Source organism: Lethenteron reissneri, chromosome 13 (assembly GCF_015708825.2).
Source record: "Lethenteron reissneri isolate LAM-NWPU_2019-01 chromosome 13, ASM1570882v1, whole genome shotgun sequence".
NCBI lineage: Eukaryota > Metazoa > Chordata > Hyperoartia > Petromyzontiformes > Petromyzontidae > Lethenteron > Lethenteron reissneri.
In genome coordinates, this window is record NC_083791.1 from 8,071,723 (window position 1) to 8,086,599 (window position 14,877).

The window sequence follows — 14,877 nt, forward strand, 5'->3', positions numbered from 1 at the left end:
AGGAGTCATGTTTGCATAAACCGCAATACCTGCAGTCATAAATACAAACAAAAGACATAACTCTGATAATGTGCACTGTCCTTGAAGTTGATTGGTCCACACCCGAGACAGCTTTCCTTCGAGCCTAGTCTCATATGGGTTGGACCAGATGACGCCAAAAGGCGCACAACTCAAGGACAATGCACCATCAGAGTATGAGAGCTCGGGGCAAGCATCTACACTATGGGGACCTCATTTGCCAGTAAAAAATATGATAATTGGTTCTTTACCCTTCTATCTGGCAACAAAACTGAAGGACAGTGCACATTATCAGAGTTATGTCTTTTGTTTGTATTTATGACTGCAGGTATTGCGGTCTATGCAAACATGACTCCTTGCAAAAAGGTGTCAGTTTTGTTGCCAGATAGAAGGGTAAAGAACCAATTATCATATTTTTTACTGGCAAATGAGGTCCCGATAGTGTAGATGCTTGCCCCGAGCTCTCATACTCTGATGGTGCATTGTCCTTGAGTTGTGCGCCTTTTGGCGTCATCTGGTCCAACCCATATGAGACTAGGCTCGAAGGAAAGCTGTCTCGGGTGTGGACCAATCAACTTCAAGGACAGTGCACATTATCAGAGTTATGTCTTTTGTTTGTATTTATGACTGCAGGTATTGCGGTCTATGCAAACATGACTCCTTGCAAAAAGGTGTCAGTTTTGTTGCCAGATAGAAGGGTAAAGAACCAATTATCATATTTTTTACTGGCAAATGAGGTCCCCATAGTGTAGATGCTTGCCCCGAGCTCTCATACTCTGATGGTGCATTGTCCTTGAGTTGTGCGCCTTTTGGCGTCATCTGGTCCAACCCATATGAGACTAGGCTCGAAGGAAAGCTGTCTCGGGTGTGGACCAATCAACTTCAAGGACAGTGCACATTATCAGAGTTATGTCTTTTGTTTGTATTTATGACTGCAGGTATTGTGGTCTATGCAAACATGACTCCTTGCAAAAAAGGTGTCAGTTTTGTTGCCAGATAGAAGGGTAAAGAACCAATTATCATATTTTTTACTGGCAAATGAGGTCCCCATAGTGTAGATGCTTGCCCCGAGCTCTCATACTCTGATGGTGCATTGTCCTTGAGTTGTGCGCCTTTTGGCGTCATCTGGTCCAACCCATATGAGACTAGGCTCGAAGGAAAGCTGTCTCGGGTGTGGACCAATCAACTTCAAGGACAGTGCACATTATCAGAGTTATGTCTTTTGTTTGTATTTATGACTGCAGGTATTGCGGTCTATGCAAACATGACTCCTTGCAAAAAGGTGTCAGTTTTGTTGCCAGATAGAAGGGTAAAGAACCAATTATCATATTTTTTACTGGCAAATGAGGTCCCCATAGTGTAGATGCTTGCCCCGAGCTCTCATACTCTGATGGTGCATTGTCCTTGAGTTGTGCGCCTTTTGGCGTCATCTGGTCCAACCCATATGAGACTAGGCTCGAAGGAAAGCTGTCTCGGGTGTGGACCAATCAACTTCAAGGACAGTGCACATTATCAGAGTTATGTCTTTTGTTTGTATTTATGACTGCAGGTATTGCGGTCTATGCAAACATGACTCCTTGCAAAAAGGTGTCAGTTTTGTTGCCAGATAGAAGGGTAAAGAACCAATTATCATATTTTTTACTGGCAAATGAGGTCCCCATAGTGTACAAGCAAGCGAACTTAATATAAAGGATTTAAAAAAACTCTCCGGCTATGCGACTGTGATCACCCAGAACAGACAGAACAAATAACGACTCAATGCCCGATTCACAAAGACGAAGAAGGCATCATCACAGCGATGAACTCCGCTAACCCCAGACGCCATGATCTGGCTCAACCACCTCGATATGAAATGATAGTCGTTGCTCTACATAAACAACAGCTACACGAAGAAGAAGAAAATATAATACGGAGGGTTTCAAAACATTTCAGCAGCAGTAAACAACCAAGGGTATAGAATGCTGTAAAGTAACTTTTCTTCTTCTTCTTTAGTGCTGCCTAACGGCGTGTGCGACTTCACGATGATATTGGTCCTGGTCTAGCACGGCGTGTAGAGTTTGTGCTGCTGTTAATTGTAGCCATGTTTTGATGTTACTGAGCCATGTCGTTTTTGGCCGTCCTGGTCGTTTTTTCCCTTCGATTTTTCCTTCCAGGATTTGCTGTAATAGCTGGTATTTGTGGTCGTTTCGGGCAATGTGGCCTAGGTAGTAACACTTCCTGCTAATGATGGTCTTCAGCAGTTGCCTGTCAGTGCCCATATCTTGCACAACTTGTGTATTGGTGGATGATATTGTTAACCGGCTCTTCGAGATCAAATTTTGTTTATCTCTATGACCAGCAGAGGTCAGTGGTGGACGGGATATTTTCTTTGACGCACGTTCAACCTATCGGGAATTCTACACGCATCAAATCAGTTGCATTTGGAGGCTTGCCCTCTTTTCTCTCCGCCTGATGAAGATCGCTTGTGTCGCGATCGAAACGTCGTGGGCTTTTTGCTTTTATTCTTAATTTTATTATTTTTATTTTGTTTTATTTTTCTACCTACATGACTTTACCGAAAGAACCAAAGAGCATTTTATTTATTTTATTTTCTATCTACGTGACTTTACCGAAAGAACCAAGAATACATCAAATCAATGTTCTGGACGAGAATATTGCCGAGTTTAATGCTTACACAATTCCAAGGTACCATTTCTGTACAAATCAATGTCCATTAATATGTCAGTTAAGCTCTCTTGACATCGATCTAGAGGCCTGAACAGCGTTCTTAATAACAAACTAGATAAGCAAAGTCTTCTACATATGCTGTATCTGTCTCTGCACGTAAAAAAAAGTATTTCTCACGTAACCCATTGGTTCAATAGACTTCTGGGATCGCACTATTTAGGCAGCATTTATTCAGTAGAGTAAAATAAAACAATTAGGACTGATACTATTTCGGTTGATTCATGCTGTTCTGTGTTCTTTTCACCTGTACTTATTATTTTCTTGCCCCTGATTTAATGGATATGTAGGGGTTATTACGGGAGAAACGGCGGACAACAAACACAGGGCTGTCGGCACTCACATACACGGGGGGTCACACCGACGTCCGCATCAGTTATTGCCCACGCCCCCAGCCCTCGGAGGCGATCCCTATAAAAGGTGGAACCCAAAGAGCTCGAGGGCAGTTCGACACGAAGCTGACCAGTGAAGATCCAAGACTCGGAGATTAGGCCCTGGGACTCCCCGGTCTCGCCGTCCTTATAAGGGCCGAGCCGGGTAAGCCAGTGGCGCGGCCCAAGAGCTTCCAGACCGCTGCCCTTATCAGGGCAAGGCTGGTTAGCTGGTGCCGAGATCTGTGCTTGCCAGGGCCAGATCAGTCAGCCTCCCGTAGCCCAGTAGAGGAGGACTGGGGGACAGGACAGAGGGCTTAGTACTAGGGTGGGTTTCCCATAGTACGGGTGAAGGGGCCGATACCCCTTCAACTATTGTGCCTGTCCCGGAGTTAATAAACAGTGTGTCCCAACTTCGACATCGTCTCCTCCTCTACTTACTACAGATACAATATAGAGCACGAGACAACAAAACATGATACGTTACGAAGTATATGAGCTTTGTTTTCGTTTGATTTATTGCATATGTATACGCGATGATAAACATAACACAATACCGTATAATAATGACAATAATTTTTACATCAATTAAAATGTACGAACAATTGAAACCGTAATAATTTAACAAATACAACATTTCGCTTTGCATAAATCCAGGAAAGATAGACGTTGTAAACACAATGGGTGGTGATGCACGTGTGGCAAATGACCTTTGACCTCAAACAATTCACCAATATGGCACGCTCCATTAGGCAGAAATGAGTTTGTGCGAATCTGCGAATAGGACCCAAAACCTTTTTAGCGCATTTAATAAGCACAGTACAAATACCACATTTTCGAAATAATTTACGCCAAGTTAATCACCTCCGATTAGCACGGTTGGCGTACGGACGATGCAAAATAATTTCAACACACATACATCGGGAGTGAATAAGAGATGCGTTGTTCAAAACAAGTGCTCTCAGAGCAGAGCTGACAGTGGCAGCTCATGAATGGCAAAGAATCAGCAACGTAGCGCATGTTGACAGCATCAATATTGCACAGTGTGAATTTCATGCAGGTAAGTTACATCAGCCAATACGTTTGATCTCAATATATTGCTTTGTAAAGTAACATTTTGGGCACGTTTAATTCAACACACATGGATAGTATTTGTGCAAAACCAAAACTGTAAGCTGCACTTTTTAACATATATATGCGCAAACTATTCTTTGGTTCTTCCGGTAAAGTCACAATTAAAGTAAATAAAATAAATAATAATATGTTTTATTTGTATTTCATTGACTTTCATTTTTTCTATCTACGCGACTTTACCTAAAGAACCACAGAATATAAATTCCTGCAGTCACGAAAGTTTTAAGTAAAAATGTATACGTAAGCTAGTTTGTGGATTCCCTCATACCGTATCACATTAAACAGTTCAGTACAGCAGATACTGCTGAAGCTGCCTCACGCTATCCTCATCGACTGCACTACGATCCCAGCCACCCGAATGTGATTCCCAGTCCACGGCTAACCTCAGTGGCGAGTTCTATATGGACCAGTCGCCAGAGTCCCTTTTACCGACCCACACTAACCCGCAACAACCTGTAAAGTTAAATAGTTAGCACCAGGCAATTTTGCAATTCCCCAATACTCGTAGCAAATGACATTATTGCACAATCCACTCAAGCGTTTTAAAATTTTAAACCAAGAAATTCCTCCCATGCAGCACCCTCTCAAATAAAATGCACTCTACATTGTGTTGAGGCAAAACTTTAGCATTTTCTCGTAGGGAACACACCATTATAACACCGCAACATACATGCCGCAGACACAACCTTGGAGAATTCATCCATTCCGTTCAGCTCCAAATGTACAGTAAAGTTAAAAATAATCCACAATTTATCATGATAATACATTTTCCCAGTATACGGTGTGAATAGGGCTTCCCTGTAGGGGATATAAAAAAAAGGAAGTGGTACAAACGAAATAACAATGGATCTTAAAGGACCCGTTCAGAGTTGTACATTTGAGAAAGTCTAATATATTTTCACGTTTTCCATCTTGAAAGCCTTTGGTTTAACAATGTCTCCACTTCAATAATGTCTTGAAGAGATAACGTCTTGAAGAAACGGATACCATCAGCGTTATTCAATCTCACTTAAATAATGCACAAAACGAACTTGACAAAAAAAGAAATGCTCTTCCAAAAGGAGTGCACCTTTAAGAATGAGCATTCTAAACGAGTTTCTTGTAACTTGCATCCCTGCCGCAATTCACATACGATCGTTTGGGCTCAATGAACGTCAATTCACCTCCGCGGAACTCCACGCCTGTTGGGAGTGCCACCGTAGCCCACTCACACGGCTATGTTGTAGTTGTCCGTGCGGCTCCTGCAGCATTTCCGGATGAAAACCCAGTAGGCGAGGATCATGATGATCCAGAAAAGGATGTAGGCTACGGACCCATAGATCAAGTAATCTTTATCGATTGGTTCGTGTTTTTGCTGCGTCTCGTTGTAGATGGCGAACGCGAGTCCTCCCAACAAAATGGCCGCCCAAATTGACAGTGGCAGCAGGGGGATGTAGTTGCCCACCATCTTCTTTCGGCCGGAGGTGCCCCAGCTGCTTTTGTTCATGGTGATGATGGCGAAGTACTTGGTCGGCAGAAGGCTCGTCATGTAGAGCACCGAGTAGAGGGACATGAAAACCATGACTAGGTTGCCCCGCAGCCAGCAGGCGTAGAGGCTTTTAACGAAGCCGATGATCTGGATGGCGCACAGCACCCAGATGATGTCCCAGATGCTGCCGGTGTAGAAGAGCTTAATAACTGTGGCTGTTACGAAGAACGGGAAGATACCGGCTACGGTCGACTCGTAGGTCATCCACAGATGATGCTTGTGCCACCACATGGCGTTGAAGAGCCACTCGCGGAAGTACGACTTGGTCCAGCGCGTCTGCTGGTTGAGCCAGCGAAGGTACTGTGCTGGTGTTTCTGAGTAGCAAATGGACCGGCTTGTGTACCTGTAAAATGTTAATAATTTGTATAAATCGGATGCTTAAAATACAGTGGAAGCCACACGGCAATATAGCGAAAGAGCTAAATAAAAGTAAGACTAATCTAAGCATTTTTTTAGTAATGATGCCAATGTTTCGAATTATACGATTCATATAAAGTACCACTCTCTCCAAAAATAATATTGAAAAAAAAATGCATTCTTAAAAAAGATGGTATTTGTTTTGTGTTCCTATAGTAACAACAATTAATTAGCTGACGAACAACAGTGGTGGCGGTGGTAGCCAATTGGGGGCCACCCTTTCATTTTATAAAACCTTAGTGGGAATGTCAGCCGAGATATAGACAGGAGAAGCCAATGTAGTGAGATGAGATAAGTAGAGAGAAAATATAAATCTTGTGAGATGAGAGAGGAGATGCAGATAAGTTAAAGATGAGACATTCATTGAGATTTATTTATTAATTATCGTAATTGTTATGTTTGGATTAGAATACGAGGTGATATTTGGTTAACAAATCTTTTTTCAATAAATCCAGGCTCCCCCTGAGCTGTTTGGGGCCCTCAAGATTTTGCTTAGTTTGCTAATGCACGAGGGCATGGGCGGATTTTGTGGGGGGGAGGCAATGCCCCATCCAAACCAGACTCCTTTATTAATTCAGTTTCAGTAGTTTACCATGACGATAATAAATTAATTTATGCACCCGTGATTTATAATGTGAGGGACAAAGCGAACCCCCGCCCCCCAAATATATATGTCAAACTCCCGCCCATGCACAAAGGGTCAACACAGAGAAACACACACGGACTCACTTTGTAGCATATCCCATGCTCAGCATACGGTTTGTGAGATGGCGGTCATCGCCAAATGTGCAGTGGGTCCCCAGGAACTTTTGATTGTACCAAGACTCCATGAACTGTTGCAGCAACACGTTCCTGTAGAGACCTGTTGGAAACATTCATTGACTTTCAAATACCGATATCAAGATCCTGACACGGAAGGATCGTTCTCAATCTGCTACGGGGCCCTCTCTCAAAATAAAACAAATAAAAGGCACGACTTAAAATAAACTATCTGTTTTTTTTCTTCTTGGTTCTTTTGGTAAAGTCACGTAGAAGGGAAATAATAAAATAATAATAATAAAAGATAATAAACATTTTATTATGTTTTATATTTATTTTTATTATTTTATTATTTCCCTTCTACGTGACTTTACCGAAAGAACCAAGAAGATGAATCCCTGCAGTCACGAAAGCTTTAAATCGAAATTTAAACTATCTGTTCTTTCACATTTACACCCAACATTATTCATAGGAAATAAAAACGACTTCCTTGTGATCTTACAGAAATGCTCTGCTCGTGATGGCGCAAGCAGTGATGGAACTAAGCAATTTGGTACTGACATCGGTGTGCAGTGGCACGGCATGGTTGGCATGGTCCCTGGTGCAAGGCATGAAATGAGTCTCCTTGTCCAATCCTCCTGCCGTCCCCACCCCCTCTTCATTGTGGCGCCTGAGCCCGGTGCAGTTGCCCTGCCTGCAAAATCTAAAGCTACACCACTGCCCGCAATCACAAATTCGAGAGCACTTTTAGTTTGGTGAAGTTGCAGACTACAAAGCCTTTTATTATTATTAGCCTGGACAGGTTTGGACACGCGGCCCAGGTAGGTACCTGCAGAACAACATTTTTTGAGTATTTGTCGGGGTCACGTGTACCTATGAGCAAAATATGCTACGCTCGCCTCTGCGACGAGCAGCAGAGAGAACAGTGCAGCAAAATACATCGCTGTACTGTACTTGTTTGCTCCCAACTCCGTGCTCCATGCCTTGATCAACCAGCAATGACCGTCACTGGTGAAGTATGGTTAAAAAAAACTACATCTCGCACGGTTTGACGAGGCTCTTATCCATCAGTGGGTTTAAAGGGGCTGCACATGTACATGCAGAACAAGTGGGTTGATTTTTTTGATTTCTTTTCTCAAAAATAGAATTATATTCCTGGACGTTTGCGAAATTCACATTCCCGCAACTTCCAAATCAAGCCAAGTAAATTGTATTGATTCTTACACACGTGGCACCTTCCCTGGCACAAATCTGCCGCTCAAAGCGGCGTCCTAATTTGGGATTCCAGATCGCAGACGTCGCCGCATGCATCGTGCGCGTGTCGAACTTCTTTCGCACCATATACCAGAGGTGTGGACTCGAGTCATGTGACTTGGACTCGAGTCAGACTCGAGTCATGAATTTGATGACTTCAGACTCGACTTGGACTTGCATAACAATGACTTTGTCCCACCTCTGCCATATACGCAGCCAACCGCGCTGAGCGGGTGAAAATCGAGGCGTACCGAGAGGTCCGCTGATGCAGGAAACGCAGTCGAAGTACGACTGGCACGACCGCTCCACGTTGAAGGCCATCCAGTAGCGGAGGTTGCTCATGAAGCTGATGCAAGAGTCGTTGAGGTTGAGAATCCTAACGTCGCCCCCGACTGCCCCGTATTCCTTGTTGTAGTCCAGCACCTTCACCAGCTCCAGGGTGGCATCCGTTTCCAGTTTCGTGTCCGAGTCACAGACCTGCATCCAGCAGCAAACAACGACAGCAACGAGAATACATCGTTATAGTTGACATTGTAAAGGGCTTGTGGGAGGTCAACAGGTTTGTGGCATGAATATCGACATCATACTTCAATGTAGCCGGAGTTTGCGGAAATTCCTCCCCCCCACCCCCAAACTGGACAACTTCATTAATTTATTTTCAGTAGTTTACAATTAAGATTAAATATAAATCAATTATTTACACCCGCCGACTCCGAATGTAAAATACAAAGCCAATTCCTGCCCCCCCCTGAAATATAAAAGTCAAACTCCGCCTATAAATGTTAGCCTATTTATAAACCGTATATTTAAACATCGACAACATATATTTATATGCAGCCTATTTATTTACATTTGATAATGGAACATGTTTAAGACGTGCCTGTTAACTAAATGTGTCCTCGATTGCCAAACGTAAATGTATCAGCTGCTTGAATGTGCGCAACAAACGTAATATTTTTTACCCCTGTAAATGATTTACTGTTGTCAAATGCAAACAAAAAACAGGTATTGTGGTTAATGTAAGCATGATTCCTTGCAAAAGGTGTCAGTTTTGTTGCCATAAAAAAAAGGGGAAAAACCCTATTAGTATATTTTGGTACTGGCAAAGGAGGTCCCATGATGATTGATTGTTGTCGATAAGTAAAGATGCGCGAATTAAGTCACTTAATATGTTGTCGATAATTGGGGACGTAATGCATAGGTTTGCAAAAAATGTGTGGTCGATTTTTGAACGTATAAAATAATTACGTCATGCAGGTCGTTACGAATGTGCGATCAACACCACTTGGCTCAGAGCCTATCAACCGAGATGGATCAGCACTACACACTTTTTTTTATGAGCATGACTTTTGACTTGAACTTTAATGATAGTCTGTACAAAATGTACACAGGAGAATAGGAAAAGATAGTATTGGCTTTCATCCACTAATGTATTGGTTTTTAGATAGATGTGGATTTGTTTTTATTTCAGCAGGGAGGGCAAAATGAGTTGCGAGGTCTCTCTATTGCATTGGTTCTTCACCTTTACTGCAGGCTGCAACTCCTTTGGTTCTCTGAAAGGGCATCTCGCTCCCCAGGTTAAGAACTACTGCTCTAAATTTCTATTTAAAGCTTTCGTGACTGCAGGGATTCATCTTCTTGGTTCTTTCGGTAAAGTCACGTAGAAGGAAGATAAAAAAATAATAAGAAAATTAAACATAATAAAAAAATTCTCACGACGTTTCGGCCACAATGCAAGCAGCCGTCCTCAGGTGAAGAACAGGGCTGTCGGAAAGACGCCGTGAGAATTTGATTTTATTATGTTTTATTTTATTATTATTATTTTATTATCTACCTTCTACGTGACTTTACCGAAAGAACCAAGAAGATGAACCACTGCTCTATTGCAATGCTGTCCTGCGACGGCGCAGATGTTGCACAGTTCCGGGTCTTAGTGACACAATCGTGGTGGCAGAGGTCACGACACAGAACAAGCGAGTTGCAGGGAAAAGGAACTGGTCTAAACTAGAGAAGAAAAAAACACGACATTGTTGCACGAACAAAAATAAAGGAACTAGAAAATGTCTTCTCTATGGGACCCATTTTGACCATTCCAAGATGATAAGAAGAAGAAAAGGCTAAAATGCAGGTGGTGTTAAGATGTCAGCCACACATACTTGTGATAAAACAAGAAGACGTGTTTGCATGTTAGGCAAATATGCTTGTGAGTAAAAAAGTGCAAACGAATCTGTGGTGAAGGCAGACTTAATGCCGTGTACTAGGTGACTATTTTGTGTTTGAACATCTTAACACTTGTATAATTGCCAGATAGGGTAAAAGCATAGATGGACTATAGGAACCTCATTTGCCAGTAAAAATATGATAATTGGTTTTTTACCCTTCTATCTGGCAACAAAACTGACACCTTTTTTTAGCATAGATGGAGTTTAACTTTGGGGGGGGGGGGCGGGGGCAGAGGTTCGCTTTGTCCCTCATAAGAAATCGCGGGTGCATACTACTAATAATACACATCTTAATTATAAACAACTGAAAATAAATTAGGTAAAGGCCTTTCATCTTTTTTTGTGATCATAAAAAAATAATAATTTAACAGAGCAAACACGATCAGTGACCGGCAACCCTGGCGTACATCCACACAGACCCGGTCTCACGCTTCTCTGCCCATTATATACCGCAACCACAGCGATTTCTGTAATAATAATAATTATTATAAATAAATACAACCCCCTCCACCAGCTCCGAGACTGGACATGCCACTCGCTGCACGTGCTGCAGCCTGCACTGGCAGATGTAGCCTGCGGTGGTGCAGCGGTTAGCGTGCTGCGAACCCGGCCACCCTGAGTTCGATTCCCGCTCACGGCCACCAACACCCAGTGACGATGATCTGAACCGGTACTCGGCCTCCCCCTAGGTCGACTCAGCCTCAAATGAGTACCTGGTGTGTAAGCATCACCGCTGGGGAGACAAAGGCGGCCGGGCGTGGTGTTGGACACCCACCCCCTCGTGTGCCGGGCCGGCCTTAGTAGGTAGGTCCTCGCTAACAGCACTTGCCCCTACAGTCTGTTACAGGCTACACGGGGGATCTTTGTCTTTGTTGCCTGCTCTGGCCAAAGATTTTGAGGCTATTGAACCAAATAAAATCTGGCAACACATTGTGATGAATATCGCACGTTGTGTTATTGCACCTCTCCAAAATGTCTACAATCCATTATGTCTGTCATCCACTAAGTCTCGTGTCAGATGTTGAATGAGCTGAATGAGCGCTTGATGACTATTCATCGATTGCGTGTCTTTGTGTGTGGGGGAGAATGGTGGTCTAGTGGTTAGCGCACTGCGTTATGAACCCGGCGAGCCGAGTTCGATTCCCACTCACAGCCAACACCAGTGATGGCTCATCTGAACCGCTCTTGAGCCTCCCCTAGATCGAATCAGCCTCAAATGAGCGCCTGAGTGCGGTGTGTTAAACATAGCCACTTGGTGCTGGCCACCCCATCCCCACGTGTGCCAGAGTGCCGGCCTTCACAGGTGCTGCTCGCTAACAGCACTTGCCCCAAAAGTCAGGCTCAACCGCGGGGTGGGAATTCTTCGCGTGAGCTGCGTTCCAACGACTCGCCTGAATGTAGTCCACAGAGCCGGCGAGGGCCTTGAAGCACGTGTACATGACCTCGCGCTTGCCGCCCCATTGCTGCATGATGCAAATGACGCGCTTGGTCCTGATGAGCTCCTCCAGCTCCAGCCGCTGCTCGTCCTCGATGGCGATTTCGGCGTACAAGTCGTCCTCGGCGGAGAGGCCGCTCTCGGGCGGTGTCCACGTGTGATAGTTGTGCTTCCACACGAACGTCTCGGCTTCGTCGCCGAAGATCTCGCAGAACATGTCCATCATGTACCGGTCGTCTTCGCTGTTGCCGTCGATGACCATGATGATCTTGAGCTTGTCGGCCGGGTAGTACACGTTCTTGACCGAGACGAGGCACTGGCGCAGGTAGTCGGGGTCCTCCTGGTAGGCGGACACGGTGAGCGCCACCGTGCTCGTGAAGAAGCACGGGCGCGCGTCGTTGAGCATCTTGCGACGCTCCAGGTAGGCGAAGAAGCCCTGCACGATGAGGTGCAGCGCCAGGAAGGCGCCGTAGAGGCCGAACGCTATCTTCTTGTACTCGTCCGTCACCAGAGGGAACGAGATCGCGTAGGTGAAGATGAGACCTCCGAGCACCAGGAAGGCGAAGAGGATGGTGTAGAGGCGTCGGCATACCGACTTGGCGGTCTTCTTCCCCTTCAACCCCATGGCTGTGGATTAGAGGCAATGCAATGACACGTTCAGATCATGGCTATGGATTACAAGTGAAACAAAGACAAAGATTCCCCCCCCCCCACCAACCGCCCGTGTAGCCTTAACAGACTGTTGGGGCAAGTGCTGTTAGCGAGCACCAGAGGTGGGACAAAGTCATTGTTATGCAAGTCCAAGTCGAGTCTCAAGTCATCAAATTCATGACTCGAGTCTGACTCGAGTCCAAGTCACATGACTCGAGTCCACACCTCAGAGGTGGGACAAAGTCATTGTTATGCAAGTCCAAGTCGAGTCTGAAGTCATCAAATTCATGACTCGAGTCTGACTCGAGTCCAAGTCACATGACTCGAGTCCACACCTCAGAGGTGGGACAAAGTCATTGTTATGCAAGTCCAAGTCGAGTCTCAAGTCATCAAATTCATGACTCGAGTCTGACTCGAGTCCAAGTCACATGACTCGAGTCCACACCTCTGGCGAGCACCTATAAAGGCTGGCACGGCACACGAGGGGGTGGGTGGCCAGCAACACGCCCGGCCGCCTTTGTCTCCCCAGTGGCGATGTTTACTACACGCCGCACCAGGTACTCGTTTGAGGACGAGTCGACCGATGTTGGCTGAGCGCCAACTCCTGCACCACCGCTCTCCAGGTAGTTTCGCGTGTTACATGTGAAACACGTGTGTAACACGCGTGTGTTACGTGTGAAACGCGCGTGTTACGTGTGAAACCACAAAGAACTCTCCCTTAAATCGAAAATCGAACCACTCTTAATCATCCTTTCCTCCCGGTCAAAAAAGCGACCGCAAGATTGTTCTCTGAACAGCATCAATCCAACTTTATATACAGACTAGTTATATAATGCATATACTGTAAACATAAAATATAATCCAACTGTTGAACTTTAGCAGTTCCACTGTTGGATTATATTTTTTTTCGCCTGAGGATGACCGCTTGTGTTGCGATCGAAACGTCGTGATTTATTTTATTTTCTACCTACGTGACTTTACCGAAAGAACCAAAGAGTATGGATTCCTGCAGTCACGAAAGCTTGAAATCAAGACTGTCAACATACCTGTTTAACACGTACACTTTCGCGACCAATATCATCCATATGAGTTTTTTTGGGTTAAATCGCGTAAATATTTACCTGTATGTGTATTGCTATGGCATTTGCTGTAATGTATTTAACGCTTATCTAAATACAGAGTCAAAAGCGACCACGTACAATATACATCAAAGGACATTTTTTTACTATTTTTAATTTTACCAGGTAAGGCCCACTTAGCTACATACCTCTTTTTCAGAAGCTACCTGGCCACAAATGATGGCTCAACAAAGTGGTTTATCATCACGTGAAGATTCATCGCAGCCACATACTACAAACGCATGTTATCTCTACATGTGGAAGGAAAAAAATCGGAGGACCTGGAGAAAAATCACGCGACCACGGTTGAGAACATTCAAACTTCAAATATACAGCAGCAGACATCAGGGTCGGGATGAAACCCACGACCTCCTGTATACCAGGCCAGGGAGATGACATCTCACCACTGCAGCGCCCCATACAGCTACATTCTCACAAACTCGCTCAATAAAAACAACCATATAGGTTCAATATAGCAAGGTAGTAAAGCAGTCTGGCACGATGAAGCTCGTATCATCCTCACCTGCTGAAGTCGTGAGCAGGGTGCAAGATGCCCCGTTGGCTCGTCGCAGGGTTTCTGTTGGCGCTCTTGCGAGCGAGTGGGAGGTGGGGGTTGCTGTCTTCAGTTGACTGGGGTTTATATACGAGCCCAGGGTTCATTCCACGTGCCCGTGGGGATGGGGGTTTAGGTGTGGTGGGGTTTGCCTTAGATTGACGTAGAACACTAAGGGCGTGTGTTTGTTTGTCTTTGTGTGTGCGAGTGCACGCGCTCCCATGCCCCCGTGGTACGCGCTGATAACGCAATTTGTAGAAGGCGCTTTTTTTAGTTGTTGTAGATGGCAGTCGACACGACCATGGAAGAAGAAGAGCCTCCCAGAAACAATGAGAAAGATTATGCAGCGTTAAGTTTAAAGTGACATTATCGTTCGGGTACGCGTGTGTTGAATTGGAATGTGGTGGTGGTGGGGGGATGGATACATCTCTGATCCTTTTCACGTGATAGCTGAGATTTTGTGAACGCTTTATCAATGTAATATCTAAGGAAATTGTCGCTTGATTTTCAAATTTTTTTCTGAAGAAACAAATGAATTGGGCATAGTTGCGATTTCCCCGTGACAACGTCATTTGAGTGTTTCTGTCGGGTGGTGGAGAGTCATTGAGTTATTATTACACTGGAATATTTTGCCACTTATAAAATGTTCCTGATATGAGTCAGGAAAAGTTCAGTGTTACGTTATATCACGAT

The 14,877-nt window shown here is 44.5% G+C and overlaps 1 protein-coding gene across 1 annotated transcript; it reads right to left on the bottom strand.

Annotated features, from left to right (window-relative positions):
- Positions 1 to 3,609: 3,609 nt before the first annotated feature.
- On the bottom strand, positions 3,610 to 14,232 carry LOC133342063 (hyaluronan synthase 1-like). Its single transcript, XM_061550977.1, has 5 exons — positions 14,155 to 14,232; positions 11,819 to 12,489; positions 8,457 to 8,682; positions 6,922 to 7,054; positions 3,610 to 6,118 (listed from the first exon to the last, which is right to left on the bottom strand). The coding sequence occupies exons 2-5, from the start codon at positions 12,485 to 12,487 to the stop codon at positions 5,455 to 5,457; spliced, it is 1,692 nt and encodes a 563-aa protein (XP_061406961.1). The 5' UTR covers positions 12,488 to 12,489; positions 14,155 to 14,232; the 3' UTR covers positions 3,610 to 5,454.
- Positions 14,233 to 14,877: the final 645 nt, after the last annotated feature.